The sequence below is a fragment of the Colius striatus genome, unplaced genomic scaffold (genome assembly GCF_028858725.1).
Source record: "Colius striatus isolate bColStr4 unplaced genomic scaffold, bColStr4.1.hap1 scaffold_138, whole genome shotgun sequence".
Taxonomy (NCBI): Eukaryota; Metazoa; Chordata; class Aves; order Coliiformes; family Coliidae; genus Colius; species Colius striatus.
The window spans coordinates 1-13,084 of NW_026908429.1; the positions used below are offsets into that span (position 1 = coordinate 1).

General features: G+C 39.6%; 1 protein-coding gene across 2 annotated transcripts; it reads left to right on the top strand.

Annotated features, from left to right (window-relative positions):
* The first annotated feature begins 825 nt into the window (after positions 1–825).
* On the top strand, positions 826–13,079 carry LOC133629088 (nuclear speckle splicing regulatory protein 1-like). 2 transcript variants are annotated; one of them, XM_062019732.1, is made up of 7 exons: positions 826–910; positions 2,063–2,150; positions 7,074–7,130; positions 7,730–7,861; positions 8,774–8,981; positions 9,234–9,342; positions 11,456–13,079. In XM_062019732.1, the coding sequence occupies exons 1-7, from the start codon at positions 891–893 to the stop codon at positions 12,462–12,464; spliced, it is 1,623 nt and encodes a 540-aa protein (XP_061875716.1). In that variant the 5' UTR covers positions 826–890; the 3' UTR covers positions 12,465–13,079. The 2 variants fall into 2 exon arrangements, with proteins under 2 accessions (XP_061875716.1, XP_061875717.1); XM_062019733.1 differs by lacking the exon at positions 826–910 and adding an exon at positions 971–1,498.
* Positions 13,080–13,084: the final 5 nt, after the last annotated feature.

The following is a 13,084-nucleotide window of genomic DNA, read 5'->3' on the forward strand; positions in this document are numbered from 1 at the left end:
AAACAGAGAGAGACAGAGACGAGTTCATAACCACCAAATGCTCCCAACTGATACAGCAAAAACTTTGAAGATTCAGTACCCTTAAATTACTTTGTAGGAATAATTTTAAGAAAGGTTAAGCAGCGTTTTGTCAAAGTTCTTCTGAATGTATTGCAGAAAAAAGCCTTACACTTTTAATATAGCAAGGGGGAAAAAGCCTTCTTATTGGGATAAAGCTTGAGATTACAGGCAACTGCACCGTCGGCAGCAAGATTTCATCTTTCTAATAAGTTTTCATTTGGCAGATTCACTTCCTTAATAAAAATTTGGGAAATTAAACTCCTCTTACTTTCTTTCCTCGGCAACAAGCGCTGTCTCCAGCTGGGCGGCCACAGAGGGCGCCTGAGGGCAGCAGCCCTTCCCGCCTCAGGCCCTCGAGACTGGCGGGCTGCCAGACTCGGCTCGGCTCGGGCTCGGGCTCGGCTCGCCTCGGCTGCTCTCGGGCTGGGCTCGGCTCGCCTCGGCTGCTCTCGGGCTCGGCTCGGCTCGCCTCGGCTGCTCTCGGGCTCGGCTCGGCTCGCCTCGGCTGAGCTCGCCTTAGCTCGGGCTCGCCTCGGCTCGAATTCGGTTCGCCTCGGCTGGGCTCGCCTCAGCCCGCCCACAACAACCGTTCCGCCATCAGCACTTTCGCCATTTGGCCCTGAGCTGTTGAAACACGCGTCCAGCGCTTTCAGCCCTCTCTGCCCGCTGTTTGCTTTCCTTCTGGAGTGGGACCGCGGTGGGGAAGGAGTCTCTGGGGCAGGTGGGGAAGCGAGGTGAGGGGGGGAGGGCCTCTCGGTTGTGAGGAATCTGCGGCCGCAGAACGGCAGGCGGATCTACTTGGTGGCGGCGACGGCAGCAGACGCGATAAGATGGCGGCTTTGAGCAAGCAGTGAGTGAGGGGGAGCCGGGGCTGAGGGGCTCTGGTGCGCCGCTGCCGGGCTCTTCACGGCCGAGGATCCGTCCGGGCCCTGCTTCGCGGGGCAGCGGCTGGGAGGGAGTATTGGGGCCGGCGGGGTCCTGCTTCGGGCCGGGACGAGCTGTGACAAAACCCCCCGCCCCAGGCCTCAGGCGAGAGACTTGCTCCCCCCGCCGGCCTTTTGTCTGCGGTGTAGCCTTACAGTGTTGTCCTCAAGAAAGTGTTCTTTAAAAACAAAACAAGCCCCAAAGCAGTAGGAAGGCATGGGAAGTTGTTGCGTTGTGGCTGCTGTGATAGTTTTCACTCTTAGAAAGGAAAATCCCCTCAGGATTCCCAAACGACCCGCTGTGCAGCAGCCGCCTCCCGCCCGCTGAGCCCTGACTGGCGGTTGCCGGGTTGCGGCGTCGCGGGAGCTGCTGAGGTGGTGGTTCAGAACACGCAGAAGCAATTCTTTCCTCACAACGATAGTGCAGTAGTACCTACCATATCCCAGAGCTTTCCATCCTGACGCTACAGACTCAGACGAGCTATTTACTCAGTGATGGACTCGGGGAAGGGCAGGTGAGGGAGAAATTCCTGATATAGAGGTTACTCGTTCCCAAAAACACAGGATGTGTTTCAGGGCACGGACATTGGCAGTGTCAACAGCAGAGTTCTGTGTGTGTAGTTAATCTCTACATGGCTTAATCTGACTGTAAATCTTGTCTTTTGCTGTAGCTGTACCTGTGGGTTGGTTGCCATGCAGCGTAGGTGAACTTAATGCATCAGCAAAAGTAGTTATGGAATAGTATCTAGTGTAAACTAAGACTAAATTTCTGACAGAGAAAAGAAAAAATAACTTGGAGTGCTCAGGCCATGAGAGATTTGTGGCCTAATTTAGGGAGACCATTGCCTCCAGAAATTTTGCATGGAAAAAGCAATAGCTCTGGGAGAAGCTGGCAATGATGTGGCAAGGCTGAGTGCACTGCTGCGAGCACTGCCCAGACCTGTACTTGATAACTTGATGCGTGATTTTTATAATGATCCATTGTTTCTAAAACTGCGAGTTGTAGATTTTTGTTTTGGAACATGCTCTGTGTTTTGTTGTGAGTAATGTTAGTGATAACTTTTTTTTCCTCCCCCTAGATATGGGCTTATTATGCCCAAGAAATTGCCACAGAAAAATCTTGTTTCAACAAAACTCTCGGTGTTTGCAGATGACTCTGATGATGAGGTCAGTTCAACATTTTTCTTCTGAGATCTTCTCTATGTTCTGTAAATTCTTTGTTTAAAACACCTAAAGTCTGCATCAGCTTAGGGCAGTATCACTAAGATACATGTCATTGTTTTGGATTTGGGCATGAAATATGACTTGTGTTGTCTTTAGTGCAAGCTCTATAGAAATGAGGACTTGACTGTTAAGTTACTTTCTGTCAAACTCTTCCAAAAGTTCCTGTGGCAACCTGTTTGCAAGAGTTAACAGTATTTAGCTCATAAAAAAATCTGTTGGCTGCTAGTGGGAAATATGTCTGCAAATAGAAAATCGTGATCAGCAGTCTTACCTGAGATAGTAACTTTAAAGTGTAATTAAATGTATTTTATCCTTTAGCTCATTGCAGCCAAGTTTGATAAAACTGATGCGTGATGTTTAGGCTCACTGTAAACACAAGCAGAACTGTACAACCCAAAAGGTCTAAAGCAAATATGAAGACAAATAATGAGAATTACTTGTAGTTCTGGAAGCACTCACGGTACTTGCAACATTATATTGTATAGTATACAGCTTTTGTCTGATCGCAGAGTTTATTGAGACTGTGATACGTGGCTGCATTGCGTCATGTTGTGTTCTTTTCTACAGTCTCCTTTAGTTTCTATATTTTTGAAGTATTGCCTTCAAAATATGAGCTTTCTGCCTGCCCCAGGAGGGGGTGCTGTACGCCGTAAAAACTACACTCAGTGTACTGGGAGTACAGGGAGCAGCCAGGACTGGCTTGGGATGTCGGCTGGTTTGGATACCTTTCAGAAACCCAGCTTCTAAAACAAAAAGGCTGACAGGTTCACTCACTGAGTCTGCTGTAAAAACTCTTCAAAGTTGTCGTACTAGTCAGTGTGGTACATACCCAGCAGAAAGTAATAATCTCATAACTGCCTTTATCAGAGGAGGTCATTTTTTAAAAAAGCAAAATTACTTTATTAGTTCAATAATAATTTCAGGGCTTTTCAAGATAAGGAGCAGCATTTGGGAGGGATTTAATTTCCTGTGTGCTACCTTATCAGTCAGAACTACATCTCAAATGTCTGGAGATTATGTATTTTTAACTGAACTCTAATAAAGTTTGTGCTGGGAAATCGGCACACCTGACTTGGTCTGTGATTATATGTTAGATACCAAACTTTTGCTCCTTTTTTCTTTAAATGGTACTATACATATTCCATTAAGATTTTACTTGTACCTTTGCTGAAGGAACTTGAAAGGTGATCGTTCTTGCTGTGGCTAAATACATTAATTGATGTTAGTTGCTAATGAAGATGATCTTTGGGTTAGTTTATGAGGAGAACATCTAGGATGGAAATACAGTGTTGACTGGGAAAAAAGTAATCCAGGTGATTGCAGTTACTTCTAGCCAATATAGATCTGAATTCTCTGCCTTCATAATGAGGAATTGTTGCTGTCTTTGAAAACTAGAGGGAAGGTTGTTACCCCTAGGAAAGCCTGTTGTAGAAATTTCGTAAATGCCACAGCAACAAGCTGGGTATTAGAAATATTTCCATTCTGACTTACTATTATTTGTGATAAATCCATTTTCTCAAAGAGTATCCCAGCCTTGCATTTTCAGAGGTAACTTGCCAGTATTCCCACTACACTGTTCCATGTTCTGTTTTATCTTGGAAATGTAGTTGAAAGTGTCTTTGTGGTTCAGCAGATAAAAATTCTGTTTATTGAATCAGAGTTATTGAAAATAAATTCCTATATCTCACCAGCCTTTTAAAACTGATATATTGCTACAGGATAATAAAGTGGAGTGTTTATGCAGGTACAAAGGAAGAAGCTGAAAATGGGAAGGAAACTGTAATCTGTTGTAGATTCAGATTTTTTTGTGTTTACTTTTGGATCCTTCCATTCACTTTGCAAATTTGCAAAGGATACACTATGACTAAAAACCAGATTGGCCAAGTAATGAATATTGGCAATGACCACTTTATGCAACAATTTTCATACAGAATTAAGACTAAGTAAACTAAAATGGGCTCTTAAAGAAGAGATTATGGAGAAGGAAATGGAGAGGAGTAACTTGAGAGGATGTATGTAAAATCAAAAATGATTCATAGAAAGTGTTGATTTTGTCATTTCTCATAATATGAGCAGTAGGTTGTATAACAGAATTACCAAGTAACTGGTTTAATCTAAACAAAAGGAAGTTGTTTTTTTACTCCACACAATGTGTAATTAAGTTGTGGAACTCATTGTCACAGAATATTGTGGCATGGCCAAAAAATATAAATGGATTCAGAACTGGATTAGTCAAATTAAGGAATGCTGTTGGTGTCAAACAATGATCCAGGTGCATCCTCCAGTTTGGGAAATCCCGAACTTCTTGGTGTCCTGAATTGAACGTAGGTGGAACAAAACCATTGGTCGTTAGTTTGAATGTCTGTTCTCTGGTAATGACTGGGGTAATTCATTTTATTACTCTCTTTTGTGTACAAACTATCTTCTGTGGCCTCATAGGAGTGGTATACTGGAGAGTCTCATTTCTAAGCTTATTTTGCATGGATTCTGTGTCATTTCATAGATAGGGTTAAAAGATTTTTCTGCTTTCAGAAAACATTAAACTATAAGCTTTGTGCTTCAGAAGAATAGCTTGACTGCAGGGAAAGTATGAGACAGATTGCTGAGCTTGTAGGGCCTTTAATAAATGGTCAGTTGATAAGTAAAAACAATACAAAAGAACAGGAGGTTCTCATCTGTCAGAGCTTCATAGCATGACAGGAAATTGTCCACCATAAACCATTAGGGAAGGTGTTTGTTTTTTGTAAACTTACTGCCACTCTAGACAAACAAATCGCAGGTGGACTTCTTTATATGTGCCATCATCAGGATTATAGATTACTTTTGTTTGTATGTAATCTGAGTAGATCAAAGCATTTGTTTCATGTAGACAGACAAGGAAAACTTTCTAAGCAGTGTTTCAAGTATTTTGGTGGAATAAAACTTATTTTATTATTTTGTGAATATAAGCGGAGGATCTGCAGTTTGTCTTTTACTGATCCAATGTTTTCTGGCATAATGCAGGGGTGATTCCGTACTGTTCAGGTACCTTTCTGTAAAACCAGTATAAGAGTATCTGCTAAAGGACTCCCTCAGTGATGATATGTCAAGCAGTATGTCTTCCTCAAGAGCCAGAAGGAAGTCAAGGTCTCCTGTGTAGTGCTGGTGTGTGTTCTGCAGCCAATTTCAAATAGCTGTTTATATGAAGAAGTTGATACTGACTCATTTACAGCATTCTTGGAAGAAAGCATATGACATGAAAATTAAGTACAGTATTTTGAATACTTGTCAAAATCAGCTCTTCAGTCTTGAGTGCCAGAGATAAATATTAGATGAATGAGGCCAAGATTCTTGTAGGTTGTTTTAAACTAAATATCTACTGTCTGCTTATCCCACTCACTCAGCCAATCAGCTACATAAATAACTAAGAGACTATATCCAATTCTAGTCCAAATAATCAGCAGGCTACAGTATGCAAGATGCAGTCTCTGTACCTCAGTGGACTCTCGTGAGTGTGTTGCTAATGTCTTTTAAGTTCTGCTTCCTAAAGAAGCATGCTCTGCTTCCTTACCTGGTTATTTGCAGCTGGGTAAGAGAAAGAAGCAGCTTTCTAGTGATGAGCATAACTGAATCAGAGCAGAGTTTTTCTTCCTTGAAAGTGCACATCACGCTTTCCTTTGATTACTGTAGTTTTGCCACAAGGTTTAACATCTATCAAATAGTGTAAGGATGAGGGGTCACAACTTTATTTTCTTGCTTTTTATTACTTTATTTTAAACACCAAGTTAATTAAAAAACTGCTTTCTTCAGGGAATCTGTTTGAGTTTATATGGTGCTAATTCTGTTTGATTTTGGAAGATCCTGCTGCCAAGCTCCCTGGTAGTTGGTTTGCATTTTTATATTTTACTAAGAGCGGATTTTTGTCTTTTCAAAATGTGACATAGAGCACTTATTAGTCAGAGTTGCAAAACTTGGGAAGCTGCCAAAATGCAAAAGGATTTTTCCTTCCTGTTTCTGCTTTTTAAGATTAAGAGCAGTTTGATTACATAAACAAGGATACCAGTCCTGTGATTTATAGTGACTGTTTAACAAACAGTAGCATCTCTTGGTTGAGAAAAGATAGAATTGCAGTTTAGTTCAACACCAATTAAAAGACAAAACTAAATAAAGTGCAAGGCCTTCTTAAATATAGTATGATTGGAAAACGTGTTTTCAGTGGTGGATGTGTTTTTTCTTAAAAAAGATCAGTATTGCCATTTCCTAGCATATTAATCTTGAGAAATTACATGTTAATGTTTGAAGTATATGCTGTTCAAATCAGCAGTATTTGTAATGCAAAAATACAGAACTAATGAAACAGATCAAATTTCAACACCAAATCTTTTTGGATATTTGTTTTTTACAGTGAATAGAGTTTTTTCATGTGATTATCAGTACGAATGTCTGCTTGTGACTGCTACAATTCTGATGCCATTTATGTGGGTAGTGGAGGGCTATGCCTTTTCTACCAGTTGCTTGGCAGTGGTTGGAGGAAAGCCTTGCAACTAAACAGTTTTCACAGACCTTCTATGTCTCTCAGTATTTCTTGGACAGAGTTTATTTTATGAAGTGGCATGAAATTCATGCAGCTTTTGAGATACACATGTCATTGAAAAAGGGTTCTCAAGCTTATCACCATTTTTGTTAAAAAAAGACAATTCTGTTGAGGCACTGCAATATTTTGCTTGCAAATGAATTAGTTTTTCTTGCTTACAGAAAGATATTGAAGTGAGAGACTGGCTTCTGTTATAGGTCTATTATATAGTTGTTTGTTAAAATGACAGAAAAATAACATGAGCTGCTAATCAATGTAATTAATTGTATTTCTGCAATGTTTCCTTCTTACAGCCATCAGTTGGTGAAAGTCTTCAGAAAGAAGCATTGAAAAAACAAGCAATGAAACAGGTCAGATGTGATCAGTTCTCTTGTATTAAATAATTGCTGAAACATAATTGTGCCAGTTTAGAGTTAGAGTTACCCTTTTAAAAAAAATCAACAAAATTTTAGGACTTTGTGCATTGCTGTTTGTAGCACAAGACTCTTTAAAATGTGATTTGAATACATCTAACGTGGTGCTGGGTTTTGATGGAGGGAATATGTGGTTGAGTTGGCATGGTCGCCAGTCAGCATTTCTCTTCCATTGTCAGGAGATCCAATCCAAGGCCTCCCTGAGTAGTTGAGTTTTTTGTTGACGGGGCTTTTGGAAACTCAACGGTTTCGCAGTTCTTACTTCTGACTTGACTGTACAAACAGAAGATAGAATAATGAAGTATGGGATCATATCCTGGGGAAGGGGGATAAACTATAGATGAAAAGAGACAGTAAAATTTATTGAACAGTTCTTCAGGTCAAACTGGTTTTAATTTACACTCCATGTTCTAAGGGATAGGTTTATACTATAGATCTGTTTAAATTGCAACATTGGAATAAAATGTTTGAAAATAATGAAATTCCATTACTAACTTCTTGTATCTTTTCTTCTTCCTTCCTTTTTTATCTTTTAGACTAAATTGGAGATTCAGAAGGCTTTGGAGGAAGATGCTACAGTGTATGAATATGACAGTATTTATGATGAAATGCAGCAACAGAAGAAAGAAAGTAATGCCAGAATTTTATCCGGAAAAGATGACAAAAAGGTCAATACCTGAAAATGTATGCTTGGAATGGCTGTGATTGATTAACTTTTCAGATTTGCCAAATGGATTTTCTCCTGGAGTGTGAAAGTGTTGTGCTCAAATCCTGTTACATAATGTAGTCATTTATAAGAATTTTGGCAAAACTGTTAGTTCGCCAGATAGTTCAGAGTGTGGTGTTCTGGAGGGCAGCAGACTACAACTTTCTCACCCAATTAAGGGTGTATTTCCATCTTTCTGTGTATCTCTGATAAGGGTGTAACAATGGGATTGTAGGATTAGAGACAACGTGCCCTGCAACAGTACTGCTACTTATAATAACAACTTTCATTATTAAGCCAATGACCATAAATTCTCCCTGCTCCCTCACTTGCTTACTTGGGGGACTGTCAGAAGTTTAAAGTAATTAATGTTTGCTGGTGAAATAGAGGCCTGTTTCCACAGCCCAATGCCTTGTTTCAAAGCATTGCTGAACTATCCTGACAAGTGATATTTTCATCGTTACTTATTTTGTTTCATTTGAAAATTCTTGTCAGTTTATGTGCTTATAAAAGGAAGCTTCTCTCCCCTTTACAGCAACAGAAAGGCAAAGCTATTACAAGGCAGAAGACAGAGGGGTGAGAAATCAAAAAACATTTCATTTCACTGAGAACAGAAATCATTCTAGTCAAAGATGGGCTGAATGTTTTGATTGAATACTGCTTTTGTTGTTGGGAAGCATGCCATGTTACTGATCTAAAATGGAATGACAACTTGTTTCAGATAGCTATCAAACAGTGTGAGAATGTTAGACTTGCTTCTGTCAGTTTTCTTCCATTAACAACTTCCTGCAACATCTCCATCAACTCCAGTTTGCGTTTTCTAGTTCACCTCAGTTACCTTGGAGCATGATACCATTTTTCTTTCCTGTTTTAGCCTAGATACATCCAAAATCTCCTCAAAGCAGCTGAGATTAGAAAGAAGGAGCAAGAAAAGAGAATGGAAAGAAAAATTCAGAAAGAGCGTGAAATGGAAGGAGGAGAATTTGATCACAAAGAGGCTTTTGTGACTTCAGCCTATAAGAAGAAGCTACAAGAAAGGGCTGAGGAGGAGGAAAGAGAAAAAAGAGAGGCGGCTCTTGAGGGTAAGATTCACACTGAAGTAATTCCTGTTAAAAAGCATGGCCCTGTCCATGATTTACAACATTGTCACCTAGACTCTCAGTGAGGCTTGAGATAATTAAAATCAAAAAAGATCAGTTAGTATATATTGTATCACATCTGACTTGAAAACCTCTAGGATGGAGATGGCAGTCTTTGTATTGTCTACCAATTGTGAATGGTGTCTGATGAGTATTTGTGACACAGTAAATCTAACTTTACTGTCTTTCTCTTAGCATACCTGGATGTGACCAAACAGAAGGATCTCAGTGGATTTTACAGACATCTTTTAAACCAGACAGTAGGGGAAGAAGAGATGCCTAAATGCAGCTTTCGTGAAGCCAGGTAGGATGTGATTCCAGAAGGTTTTCAGATACAAACCAGTTTCTGGCTGGTTGTGATTCCAAACTCACTGCAACACTGTAAGAATTAGACAGGGAGTACTAAAACACTGGTAGGGTAACTTGATTACTTTGTACAGCTAATTAATGGATTGATTGGGAAAATGTTCCATGATCATCTGTGGTACAGACAGAAACACACAAGAGAGGAGTGCCATTTAAATGATGTCAAGAGGACAGTCATACTTGTATTATTCTAAACTATACTTATTGGTTTACATAATATTTGGCAGTCTGCATTTTGCTACATGTTTTGAATCACGAGGGAGGCAAAAGGAAAAATAATGAGAATAGAGGTAAGTCATAGGAAATGATATTGTGATATGAATTTCTTGGAAAGAATGTGAGTTTCTAATTTAGTATTTATTCCACATTTACCAGTTCATTAAAAATACATTAACTGAGTGTTGATACTGTAGTAAAAGGATTACCTATATATTTGATTAACTTCCAATGGGAATATTTTGAAGTATTTATACATGCACATTCCAAAGCAAAGGAATGAGAGAAAGCTGAATTATTTATGTAGTTGAAATGGTGAAAATCTGCCCTGTGGATAAATGTTTCTCATATGCAACAACTAATCATTTCAGACAACTCGGGTTAAGTCTCGCTTGAGATAGGCCTTAAAACTGGATGTCACTATCTGAATGCTTGCTGTCACAAAGAAAATGCAACTTTCATCACAAGATCTAGATCTAAGATGGGATTATTATTAAAGTAGATTCTTAGCTGAAATGAGGGCTGTGATCACAGTGAAGTTACTCAGCCATCTGAAATAAGGGAATTCTCGATTACGTCTTTAGGGTAAAGACACCTTCTAGGAAATAAATAGGGAAAAGTAGTATCAAAGAAATAGACTTACTGAAGAGTTACTGTCTAGAAGAAAAGCAGAATGGCATCCTGAATTTAAGAAGAGAATGGGAAATTTGAAGCCACAGTTTTGTCAGTTGAGACTTAAAAGTGTTAGTATACCCACATGTTTGGAAAAACATCCTGTCTCAGGCTTTCAAGAAAGAGAAATACCTGCTTGGTTTCGGTGTTGCACAAAGGTTGCTACTTAGGTGGTCAAATGAATTTTGCGTGTTATGCTGTCTTCTTTTCATTGATGAAATCTTAAGTTTTCAGTTGCATCTCTTTATGAAACCAGTAGCAGTAGTGGTCGGGCCACTTGGTTGTCTGTTTGCTTTAACAGATCTTTCAAAGTGTCTTCAGGATGATGTAGTTTTGTACTGTGTAGAGACCATTTGAAATGAAGATTTCTTAATCTTGTCAATGAAATAAATGTTTGTTTTTTTGAGTTATATATAAAATAAAGGGGAAAACAAGTAGTAGTGTAGAGGATGCTCCCAGCAAGGCTGTCAGATATGCTTAGGTGTGTGTTTTATTTTTCTTCTTACGGTGTTACAATATGATACAGAGAGAAAACATCTGAATTTTTAAATCTCAGAATTTGCATTACTTGTCCCTGAAGCTATACACCTTTGACTAGTTGTTTTAATTAATTTGATTACTAAATAAATATCAAACTTTTCTGCCAGGGGTTGGCATTTGGTATTTAAGAATCTATGAGCTGTTAAAAGATAATAATTTCTACCTAGCCACAAGAGTGAGACCTACAGAGATAATGGATTTTAAAAGTCTACTGCTAATGGAAGCTATGTTCCTACTCTTGACAAACAAAGCATGTAACCTGCTGCTTCTCTGGATAATCATTCGACAGGAGCAGAAGAATAAACATATAGGAAAAAGTGCATAGCTTAGCAGAAAGCTTACATAAGAATACAGTTCTATGTATTTTTCCTTAGATGGAGGCTACAGATAATTAACCATAATTTCTGTTAGAGAAATTCATCAGCTCGCATTCGCCAAGAATCAGACAGAGATACAAAAGAGAAATCCTTTGCACTGGATTCCTGGAACCTGAGTAACAGATACAGTTGCTTCCTTAACACTTTTCAGCAGCATCTTTTGCTTAAGTCCAGACCAAAAGTCAATTTGCAGAGATTTCAGGCTGTATAATGTTGTTCTTTTCTTTTTTAACATAAAAAATGTAGGATAAAGGAAGAAAAATCTGACAGTTATGTGGAATCCAACCAAAGGAACAAATGTCCATATGAAAAACAAAGACTGAAGCCCTCTGCTAAGAAAGAGAATAATCCAGATGCTGATACTGACTTAGAAACTGATAGTAGTGATGATGGTAAGAGACACAAAAACAGTAAAATGAGTTTGGAAAAGAAGAGGAGGAGAGAGAGTTCTGTGAGCAGTGAAGAGGAGGCTAAACATCACAAGAAGTCACCAAACTCTTCCAGTGCAGAGGAAGAGCTGCATGCAAAAGCCCAAACAAGTCATCTTGCAAAGAGGGGAGAAAGCAGACTGACCAGAAGGGGAAATGATGAACAGTATAGGGAAAAAGATTATGAGAAAAGTAGGACTCATGAAAGGGATCATCAAAGGGTAAGGGAAGAACGACATAGATATGGAGATCATGGTAGTAAAGATAACTACAGAAGGAGGGAAGAGCAAGATGATAAACAAAGGGGGAAGGAAAGAAAAGAGAGGGAGGGACATGAAAGAGAATGGAGGAAGGCAAAGGAGAGAGGAGAGAAGGGCTCAGAAAAGGAACGAGAGAAAGAAAGAACAAGAAGTGATAAAGATAGATACAACAACAGAGAGAAGGAGAGAGGAGAGAAATGTAGAGAAAAAGAAGATCATGTGAAGGAGAGGAGAGAGAAATACAGTAGTGATGAAAAGAAATACAGAGAGAGGAGGGAAGGTACTCCTGCATCTTTAGAAAAAGGTGGAGAGACTGACCTGGAAAAAGAGAGAAAGGGCAAAGAGAAGGAGGTGGATGAGAAGGGAAGACCCATCTCTGGAATGTTGCCTGAGCAGAAACGTAAAGCTGAAGAAGAGAAAGAACAATCCCAGAAACCATCTGAGACTGTGAGCAAATTCGCCAAACGGAGCAATGAAGAGACGGTGATGTCAGCGAGGGACCGTTACCTGGCCCGGCAAATGGCACGTGTCAGCACTAAGTCTTACATTGAGAAGGAAGAAGATTGATGGCCCTGAGGTGAGCAAAATCACTTGGTCTGTGAACCAAGAGAAGAATCTGATGCTGCATGGACCCTTGTACAGAAGTCAGAGTGTATCCTAGCTGTTTATTCCCAGCTTTCATTTAGGAAATTTTGTGTGCCATAACAGAACAACTTTTTGAAAGGATTAATGGATTACCTGATACATAACCTTAGTCTGTTTATATAGTTAAGATATTGTATTTCTCTGACTCTGCCCAGCGTGGCCTTGAGTACCCTATCCTTGGTACTTGAAGGTTCTGGAACGGACCTGGGCGTGTTAAACAGCATAAGGTGAGAATAATTTCCCTGGGCAGCCCCTACTCCTTTCACCAGCTGACACAGTGAGCTCTGCTGAGAGAAAAGTGTTCTCAGTCCTTTGCAGAAATCATCATTGCCCACTGATGCTCTCAACAGTGAGAAGCAGACCTGTAAAAGTGTGAAAAAAAGCAAGAAAAACAGACTGAATAATAATCTAGGAGATTTATGTACATAGTGTGGTGTTTTGTAAGTTAAATATTAATTTTGTATTTATGTGTGGGCTTTGGTTTTGGGGACCTGATGTACAGAAACAAATAAAGTGTAAGATATGTTGTGGATCTAATATAT